The sequence below is a fragment of the Paramormyrops kingsleyae genome, chromosome 16 (genome assembly GCF_048594095.1).
Source record: "Paramormyrops kingsleyae isolate MSU_618 chromosome 16, PKINGS_0.4, whole genome shotgun sequence".
In the NCBI taxonomy this organism is placed as follows: domain Eukaryota; kingdom Metazoa; phylum Chordata; class Actinopteri; order Osteoglossiformes; family Mormyridae; genus Paramormyrops; species Paramormyrops kingsleyae.
This window is the reverse complement of record NC_132812.1, coordinates 12,990,987-13,002,089: the sequence shown is the minus strand read 5'-3', so window position 1 is coordinate 13,002,089 and position 11,103 is coordinate 12,990,987. Positions and strand designations below refer to the sequence as shown.

General features: G+C 39.7%; 1 protein-coding gene across 1 annotated transcript; it reads right to left on the bottom strand.

Moving 5' to 3' along the window:
* Positions 1-2,741: 2,741 nt before the first annotated feature.
* On the bottom strand, positions 2,742-5,364 carry lrrc3 (leucine rich repeat containing 3). The gene is made up of 3 exons (XM_023801831.2): positions 5,298-5,364; positions 4,948-4,993; positions 2,742-3,742 (listed from the first exon to the last, which is right to left on the bottom strand). The coding sequence occupies exon 3, from the start codon at positions 3,697-3,699 to the stop codon at positions 2,911-2,913; it is 789 nt and encodes a 262-aa protein (XP_023657599.1). The 5' UTR covers positions 3,700-3,742; positions 4,948-4,993; positions 5,298-5,364; the 3' UTR covers positions 2,742-2,910.
* Positions 5,365-11,103: the final 5,739 nt, after the last annotated feature.

Genomic DNA, 11,103 nt, shown 5'->3' with positions numbered 1-11,103 from the left:
CACTGCTTTACGTGATATTCGTGAGAAATAGCAGATTACGCATCGGAACTGCCTGGGATACAAACGTCATGCGTGTAACTAAACTCTTCAGCCAATAAGGGCAAAGGTGTGTCGTCACGGAGGCGGTTCCAGTTTGTGCAGCCGTGTGAGAGGTCGCAATGCATCTAACCGTAATGCATTGCGTCAGTATCAGAATGCGTTGCTTTAAGCCAGCGCTGTAAGCAAGTCGAACGCACCCAATGACCGGACTGGGGAAACAAACTGAAACGTGGACTTAATACAGAGGAGTAATGACAACAACCAGAAACAGCTGATCACATGGGGATCCCACACGAGGTTAACGAGGGGGCGTGGCACACGGAAGGAGCGGACGATCGGGGCAGGACAGGGGTAATGTTGGGATAAGATCTTTATCGTTTTGGAAGCCATTAAGAAAAAAATGCTCTTCTTGTTTTATCCTATTCATTTTGTGTTTAAATGCTAAAAAAAATTCAATCAGAACTCGAACTTTTTAGGATTCGATCCGGAGTCCGGAACGGATTAAGTTCGAGAACCGAGGTACCACTGTACTGTCATTTCCATTTTGACCCCCAGTAATCACTTCCCCCCAAAAGTGCAATCAATCTGCACAGTAGGCCGAGTCGCCTGTCGATAACTTTGTTGCTGAAGAAAAACGAGACATTGTGGAACTGAAGGACATTAGGAAAGGTGCCTGTTTTGTTATTTAGTTTATGTAATATGTAGGGTTCATATATCAGTGATATACAGTGTATATGATATATCATTGGACCTGGTAGCTACTCCAGTATCTGCTAGCCACTTATCTCAGCTAATTAGAATATATCAGCCCACTTAAAGTCAACAGTCAGAATTTGTCATTATGCTGTACATTGGGTATCTACAGTACAAGCTACCTGCTGTCACAATTCAGGTTCTCTGGAAATGTCAGGGAAAAGAAGATTAAAGAACACAATTTCCTTCAACTGAAAAAAGACACTTAGTTCAAGGAATGGTTAGTGACCTATTGTGAGCACTCTGATGGAGCAAAGGTTCTTTGAGTAGCAGCGAGGATTTCTGGAAGGCAGTCAATTGACATTTACCACCATGGCAACATTATAATTCAAAAAAAAAAAAATCTAATCAAATGCCCTGAATGTACAAACGATTGTACAGAAATTGAATGGTGCAACTGGTGAATATTCAGTAAACTTCTAAATATAAAAAGTTGGTCTACAGTTTTTATGCCCAGTCTAAATAATGACTAATGATTGTAATTAATGAGTTGCATTGTAACAGACAGCCAAAACCTCCACCAGCTGCCAATAGCAAACAAAAATCTGTCCAGTCTACCAATATACCAACATATCATTTTTGTTTCACTCCTGCTGTATCATATGCTAACAGGGTACCATAGCAAATAAATGATATAATAAATGGATTAATGGATGCACAACAGAAATGTATGTTGGTATGGTACCTTAGGCCCACCAATCGATGTCTGGCACATATTCATAATGTATAGATTTTTAGGATAAACACAATGAAAAGTTTTTCTTTTTTTTCCAAGGTTTACTGTTGTTTGGTAGGCTGTTCAGGAGTAGTGAATAAAGTACACGACAAACAAATAAACAAATAAATGGAGAGAACACAAAAGCCTCTAGGAAAAGCATCACAATGGAGAGAAGGGGAAAAAAACACTAGCAATGGAAATCAAGAGAAAGAAGCAGGAGACAAAATCACAAGAGGCTCTCCCAAGCATTCCTAATCAGTGGGTGGAAACAAGAAATCTACTGTATATATCTTTAATCTTATGCTATGGGTAGAAAATAAATAAAAGAAACGTTTTTATAAGGTTGTTTAGGATATAGCACAGCCCACATCAAACACTGCAGAGTAAAACAATGTCATACATAATTACACAACAATGAATACTTTTATTGGACAAATTGTGTATGACATAATAGAACGATTAAGCCCTTTAAACTGAATGAAAACAGATGTGTACAATTACCATAAGTTTGTTTCTAAACATTTAAGATTCCACATATCATTTGTTAACTTGATAGTCAATATTACACTGAAATAGCAATCTATTGACACACATTAGTACATCGTAACTATGTATGTTCCAACAGAGATAGTACTATGATCACAATTATGGAACAGATTACTAAAATTAAACACGGCACCCCATTAACTGTAGGGTATAATCATTTGTGAAAACTGGAGCCAGATGTAATAAACAGATACAGCTTAATATTGTATCCAGTTAAGATTGTGTACAGTGCAGCCATGTAATGACCTCAAAAGGCAGGCACTTGGGAATTATCAAAGTAAACATGCTCCCCCTCCCCCACCGCACAGCAATACTTCTGTGAATACTGATAAAATGGGCCCTGTAGTAGCTATATTGCAAAAAAACAGCAAATTACTGTTATGTTACTCATTTACAATCTACAATAAAATCATACATTACATGACATCATTCATCATTCATCCCTCATTCATTTATGAACACTGCTATGAACTGATTTTACCGTAAAAGTCGCCCCTCATACTATTCAATGTTACCCACTAACCATGAAAACCGAAAGAGCTGATTGGGGTCTTTTCCAGCATCACAGCACCACAGTAGATAATGCTGTAGTTCATTTCCATAGCTGTGTAAATGCAACTTAAATAGTAAAACAACTACAAAGCAAAAACATCAGTTGAAGATGGACATTTCATTAAGAAGCAAACCTGTAGCAGCAGAGTTTGGCAGGGAAGTACCAGTTGATATACAATCCGTGTGTGCGTGCGACTGTTCGAAAGCCCTGCTGTGTTGACATCCAAGTGTCACAGACTCATCTGATCTTCTGCTGCAAAGACATGCTTTTACAAACAAACAATCCCACACATTCAGGTACACTAGAGCACAGTACTAACAGTGTCAAAGTCTTTTCTGATCTGTGTGGTGCTGGGCAAAGATTTCAGGTATTCCAGATGCCTCCTGGCATCCTCCTGGTTATGTCGTACATAATATATGATGTAAGCTATTACCATGGCGAACCAGCCAAACATAGTGATGAACATGGCGACGTCAGTTGTCTTGTGGTGGAAGTTGCAGAAGTTGATGCCTGAGTCCAGTACCTGGATGATGGGCCGGCCAGCGTACTCCTCTTGTACGGCGGTGTGGCAGCTGACGTCATTAATCGTTTCGGGATCCAGTCGGAGCTCGCGTAGCACCTCCTGCAAAGTGCACTCGCAATGCCAGGGGTTGTTCGACAGGCGGATCTTGGCCCGTATTTGTGAGAAGGCTTCCTTAGGCACGGTGTGGATGCGGTTGTTGGACAGGTCTAATGTCCGGAGGCCCTCGGAGATACCCTGAAAGGCCCCGGCGTCCACAGCCTCAATGGCGTTGCGGGACAGGTCCAATTCCTGCAGCCAATGCAGGTCTTTGAAGGCCTGCCGGGGGATTTTGGTGATGCGGTTTGAGCCTAGGAGCAGGGCGACAGTGTCCTCTGGAAGATCAGAGGGGATGCTGTCCAGGTTGCGTGACACACACTGCACAGACGTCAGGCCGTTCTTCTCGGTGCAATGGCAGCTCTTAGGACAGGCTGACACCAAGGTGGCCAAGAGCACCATTATTAGATTGAATCCACTGATTATGGAAGAGGCAGGTCTAACAAGGGGCCTTGTGGGCATAGCAGTTCCCATGGGTCTCAAATTCACTACAGCCAGCTTCTGTAGCCCTGTTATTCTGGAGCAGCAACACAGAGTGGGATTAAAGAAAAGTAATTCCGGACAGAACACTCAACATCATATGTTCTCTTTGCCTTTTCCTGTTTTTCTGCATGTCCACACAGCTATGCAACCGTAAGCGGTGCACAGAAGGGTCTGGTCACAAATTCACAGCAATCTCAACAAGTACCATCACAGTATGCCATTCCACCATGATCGGGCTGGCCAGTCGGCAGCAAGATAATGACCCAAATGCACCCCGACAGAACTACCTGGTACAGAAGGAAAGTGATGGAAAACCTAAACTCTTCAGATCTCAATCCCCTGGAACTTGGGACAAGAGAACGATCAAAGCAAAACAACTCACAAGCGTCCTATTTGTCTGTGATTGCTGAAAGACCCAGCAAGACTGGTACTGTACATGGATATCAACATATATCCGGCACATATATATACATACATACACACACATATATAATTTTTCTGTTTAAAATAAGGGTCGGTGAACCCATACCTCACATAATAAGTTTTCTTTCTATTACTTCAAAGGAAAGCATGAATGGAGGTGATTATACCCCCCTCTTGTGGACTGAACTGACCACATTTCTAACCCGCTGTTTGCTCTAAACGGCCACCTCCCCCGTGCATCTCAATGTGTCATTTCATGGCTGATTAACTTAAGAGGCAAGAATCACACGTCCTACTTTGGTATTCTCTGAACATCACATTTACCTTGCTGTCTACGCTGGGCACTGGGCAGTAATGATATATTTAAATATTTTAAATGGCAAGCAATAATATACGTTCAAATATAAGTACTGTACTGCTGTTTTTCTAAATATTTTTACAAGAAAAGAGGTTAAAATTACTGACACCAATAGTGAATAACCCTTAGCAGTGTAGAAAACGTGCCTAGTACCGCCATCGCAAAAATGTTTCAGTGTTAAAATGTTTGTAATTATATTTAAGATACGCACAGTACACTCAATGTAACAATGAAATTAAAAATGATCGAATGCTACAGGTGGAAAAAAATTCTAGATCAGTGAAAAGTGAACCTGGCAACACCGTACATCGTCGCAATTAGTCCTCAACCGGTATAAGCTTCATAAGGAATTTTCGTTTTCAGTTAATTATATAAAACATAATTTCTAATGAACACGTTCTGATGTACAACTTGTAGAAAATGACATAATAGATCAACGAAAGAGTGTTTGTACTTACACGACTCTGCTACCTTCTGAATTCGTTGAGTGAAGATTTGAGATTGCTGAAAGACATCTTATAGGTTAACGCAGTGTTGAAACGAAAGACTAAACATACATTTAATTTCACTCCCGACAGCAAGTTCATAAATATTTCGCGATGACTTGCCCTTAACTGATTCAGTGAGAACACTGCTATTAACTTTACTGCACTGCAAGTCTCCCTTTGAAATTATAAACCCGTATCGTGCTTTTTTGTTATTCATTTAATAGCGAAAATCAATGAAACTAAAAAAGACTACTTACTACGCACAATATTAATACGTAGAATATAACGTCAAAATAACTTTTGAGAGCAGAAAAGCATACCGTGATGAAGTGTGCATGGAATCAGCTTATTTTTCTCGCTTCTTCACTTGTTGCTGCTATCGACTCTTTCATTGTCTACTTGTGCCTTGGAGTGAATTCGCGATCCAATCATTGCAGGCTCTTCTCTGATTGGGCTGCAGGACCATCCTCCATCTACCTAGCTCGGCTTTATGGAAGTGCCCCACATTTTACAGAAGTTATGATGATGATGATGATGATTATTATTATTATTATTATTATTAGGGGCATTAGAGCTCATTCACTTTTTGCCTATGTGGTCATAAAATGTGTGTTAGACTAATTTTAAATATTTTATACTATTTGCTAATTACTACTTCCACTGCAGAGGAGCTCTTTGATTTTTCCATTATTTATTCTGATGACGTGTTAGGTGTTTCACAAAGGCCTATGCTGCAAAAGGGGGTGTTGTACTGACATTGTCCTGGAATGACGCCTGTATAATGTAAAATATGTATTAAATAAACACATTAAAATATCTTTGCTTGAAGACCCCAGTAACTAATGCATTTATCTTCCAATCATTTTTCCTGCTCATTATGGGGACATTTTTTAAAAATCTGTTATTTACTATTATTGTTTTTAATTCACCTTTTAACCTCATGGCTCTGCATTATTCTGAAACCGGAAACCCACCTCATATCTGGTTATGAATAAGAGTTTTAAATTATACTAATGTCATTTAATTATTTGTTTAAGGCGTACAGAAATAATATCTGTGTATTCCATTCCAACGACTAATTATACCACCCCTCCATCCATTTTCTTTACCTACTTATCCATTACTTATAATAATTTTAATGCAGATGTTGCTTCAGATCATATATATTTACGTTTTGGCTCATGACCAGACATAGGCCTGCATGAACTATATATGGTTTTGAGTGAATTAAAATCAGTGCTGATGATAAAAGCTAGCTGAAGATGTAGCTCCTCTATGCCTGGATTATAAACTGTGGAAACAACGATGACAATAAAGTATCTGAATCTGAGATGCATTCTTCTCCCGACAGTCCAGTGCACAAAAAATAATGCAACAATCTGCGTGCTTCAGGATGTATTTTTTCATGGTTTTCAGGACCATTTTGCAGTAAAACAACTTAATTAATGATCTATCGGAAATACCATGGAAGACATCGTTGAATTTAGGTTTAAAGAAATTTATATATTTTTTGTCTATATCTGTCTGTAAAGACATTTGCTACTATTTCACATTACAAATATTAACTTGCCTTTGTGTGTCTCCAATGATGTGAATGGTAGCAATGAAGAGTTGACAAACAATGGAGATTTTTTGGGGGGAAATCTGTTATTCTCCTTATGCAGAGTTTGCATGGTGAATTCCAAGACACCCAGAAGATGGACGATTTATAGGAGGAGGTGAAGGAATCAGTAGGACTTCTGCAAAGACTCCAAAGCTCAGATACAGCTCAATAACCTGTAGTTGGCCAAAATTGTCCTTCTAGGAAATACGTTTTATTTCCTTGTGGAGTCTTGGCATGTCATCTTCAGACATCATTGGACATAACCATGCACCTGAACCCATGGTTTACCCTATTAATGTAACCTTAGACTTTAAAATGCATATACACTCACCTAAAGGATTATTAGGAACACCATACTAATATGGTGTTTGACCCCCTTTCGCCTTCAGAACTGCCTTAATTCTACGTGCCATTGATTCAACAAGGTGCTGAAAGCATTCTTTAGAAATGTTGGCCCATATTGATAGGATAGCATCTTGCAGTTGATGGAGATTTGTGGGATGCACATCCAGGGCACGAAGCTCCCGTTCCACCACATCCCAAAGATGCTCTATTTGGTTGAGATCTGGTGACTGTGGGGGCCATTTTAGTACAGTGAACTCATTGTCATGTTCAAGAAACCAATTTGAAATGATTCGAGCTTTGTGACATGGTGCATTATCCTGCTGGAAGTAGCCATCAGAGGATGGGTACATGGTGGTCATAAAGGGATGGACATGGTCAGAAACAATGCTCAGGTAGGTCGTGGCATTTAAACAATGCCCAATTGGCACTAAGGGGCCTAAAGTGTGCCAAGAAAACATCCCCCACACCATTACACCACCACCACCAGCCTGCACAGTGGTAACAAGGCATGATGGATCCATGTTCTCATTTTGTTTACGCCAAATTCTGACTCTACCATTTGAATGTCTCAACAGAAATCGAGACTCATCAGACCAGGCAACATTTTTCCAGTCTTCAACTGTCCAATTTTGGTGAGCTCGTGCAAATTGTAGCCTCTTTTTCCTATTTGTAGTGGAGATGAGTGGTACCCGGTTGGGTCTTCTGCTGTTGTAGCCCATCCGCCTCAAGGTTGTGCGTGTTGTGGCTTCACAAATGCTTTGCTGCATACCTCGGTTGTAACGAGTGGTTATTCCAGTCAAAGTTGCTCTTCTATCAGCTTGAATCAGTCGGCCCATTCTCCTCTGACCTCTAGCATCAACAAGGCATTTTCGCCCACAGGACTGCCGCATACTGGATGTTTTTCCCTTTGCACACCATTCTTTGTAAACCCTAGAAATGGTTGTGCGTGGAAATCCCAGTAACTGAGCAGATTGTGAAATACTCAGACTGGCCCGTCTGGCACCAACAACCATGCCATGCTCAAAATTGCTTAAATCACCTTTCTTTCCCATTCTGACATTCAGTTTGGAGTTCAGGAGATTGTCTTGACCAGGACCACACCCCTAAATGCATTGAAGCAACTGCCATGTGATTGGTTGATTAGATAATTGCATTAATGAGAAATTGAACAGGTGTTCCTAATAATCCTTTAGGTGAGTGTATAGTACTGTGCAAAACTCTTATAGCAATCAGTGAAAATTATGATGAAATGATATTCATGTTGATGCAAAACTGTAACATTATGTCTATCAAAGTGTGTTAGCAAGCCATTATAAACCATCTCCTAAAGTCACCTCAGTACTTGCAGAAAGCATCCCTTACAGCCATATATTTGTTGACCACTATCACACTATGATTAGCTAATCAACACCTCATCAGGTTATTTAATTAATTAAGTTAATTAATTGAACTGGTGGTGAATTTGAATAAATACAGGGAATAGTTGGGGTGCCCATGAGGTTTGGGAACTGAATTGGAGTTCTAGCAATCCTACAAGAGACCAGTAACTGTTCATCTGTGTATATTTTAATGTTAAATTGTGTTGTTTTTTGAGCAAAAAAATACACTTACTACCCAGATAAATAGCTTTAAACATTTTCGTTGACTGCCAAAGACTTTTTACAGCACTGTATTTACATAGGATGTTAATATATACTACATCATAAATTATTATGAATATGATTTTTTTTCTGTTAAAATTTTAGCATGTTTTGCAAGAGTTGAGATTATGGGTTATTCTGCACCACAGGTAAATTCCATCATTAATCAGTGACTCTGTGTTCTTGCTATGTAAGTGTTCAGTGACCCGGATGTGATTGGGCCCTTTAACACCAATCATACTGAAAGCAGCAGTACTGCTTGAGCTTGTGAAACGAGCTTCAGGAAGGTTGTGACTTCATTAGCGGCATTTATTGATTGTCGTAGGAACTAGGGGCTCATCGTGGGACCCATGGTGGTGCGCTGGCTAACACTGTCCCTTCCCTCTTCCAGGGTATGGGTTTTGAGGCCTAACCCTTGCTTACCGTGTGTGGAGTTTGCATGTTCTCTCCATGTTGGGCAGGTTTACTCCAGGTACAGTGGTTCCCTCCTACAATCGTATCCACTGAGATGAACTGATGCTTTGAAATATGTGACATTGTGCGAATGGCATCTTACCTTGTTCTCTTTGCTGCTGGGGACAAGGCGCCAGGCCACTCTGTACAAGATAAGCAGGTGGAAGACGGATGAATAAGGACTGACCTGCCTCATGGTCTCCTCCCACAGCGGTCTATAGTATGGTGCCACATCAACGTCAAAACTAGGGGGGGCGCTAAAGCACAAGATGGAAAATACTGTATAAACCTGTAAAATTTTAACAATTTAGTCGCGTAAATATCCCACTTGCACGCACAATTGTGAAATTTTTGCATTCGAGTTCTGACACTGGAAACAGGGATTTCAAACAGTGAGGAAATCTTGCCATTCTATAAATTTCTTTACATTATATTCAATTTGTTATCAGAAACCCATCTATACATAACTGTTACAGTGCTGGAGCTCTTAGCCCTGTTCAGCAGTGACATCATCACCCCCCTATTAGGCAATGCATGGTCCTTCAACATGGAGCTGTGTAATTTGCCCGTCGGGGACAAGTAAAGTTATTTTGAATTTGAATTTGTTTTTTTTGTTTTTTTTATTATTATTATTATTATTTTTTTTTTTTATTTGAATTGTAGGGTAAAGGTAGAGCACACTGGCTAAGGAGATTATGGCAAATCTGCTGTTTTTATAAAAACTGCACTGCCACCGTTAAAGGAAGAGCAAAGCATACGGCGTGTGTCTGTGTCTACATATTTGGCTTTGCCCACCTGATGCCACAATATTTTCTACAAACTACGAATACAAAAATGAATGGAAGTATAAAATATGCATAACTCATACAGGCAGCATTCAAAAATGTTTCAGGTTGTTTACAAAGCGACCAAAAAAGAATCCATGCATACAGTCATTATCCAGCTACAAACTGTGGCTAATTGCTTATTAAGGTCCTTCATTATCGTTTTAGTACATCAGGACTTAATTAATTCCCCATTTTCTAAGTCTTTAATAAACAAATTGCATGTGTCAACTGGCAGTGCTAAATTATGCTTCTGTAACTGATTTACTGACTGTACTAATCCATCTCATCTGTGACGGGTGAAATCCTGATTAGAAATTCCTTTTGCCCAGACAGATACATCAAAATTACTTTAACTGTCACTCCTGGCATAAATAAAGATTGGAACATTATAACAGCGTCTTCCTCCAGTTGCTGAGTGATATTGCAGCTAGTGTCCTTTTCAACTGTCTTTCTGGAAGATAATGCAATGAATCTTCATTAGCTAGCACTACCAGAACTACCAAAGTCCACATTTTCTGCTAATATATACAATAAAAGACTGTACAAATAAACCACTCCAATATAAAGCCAAAGCAACAACATATTGTGACCATTTTAACCAATAGGTATAATTAACCAAATAATCAAGTTTTATGACCAATAAAAACCACTATATTTTTCTCCCTGTGTCGCTGTGGAGTTTCCTCCGGGTACTTTGGTTTCCCCCCAACAGTCCAAAAAGTTGAACTGGATTTACCAAATTGCCCATAGGTGTGAATGTATGTGCAAATGTTGTCATTGCCCTGCAATGGTTGATACTGCATCCTGGGCTAATCCTTGCTTCTGGGATAAGCTCCAGACCCCCACGACATGACAGGACACCTAGGTATGGAAAATGGATGGACTTTGGGAGATCTGTTGACAGTGACTTTTATAATACAGTAGAATAAAACGCATTTTATTTATGTAGAAGATGGCATGTCTTGTTTTGGTATACGGTAACCTTTCCCTGGTCCTCCCACTCTGTTTTCCCATATTGAAAAAAATTCAGTGTTTGCTTTGTTTTTATCAGTAGTCATCAAATAAGTGCTTCCCCGTTTTTCGCCTTGAACGTGATCCTTCTCAACTGCCCCCTCCCCCACCCCCCCACACCATATTGGAAGGTATTGTGTTTTAAAGTCTATTCTAATGAAAACAAAAAAAAGATGTGATCTGGACTACATAGCCTGAAGTACATCTCATTTAACTTCCTGTTGTGAGTTTCATTTATGATATCTGA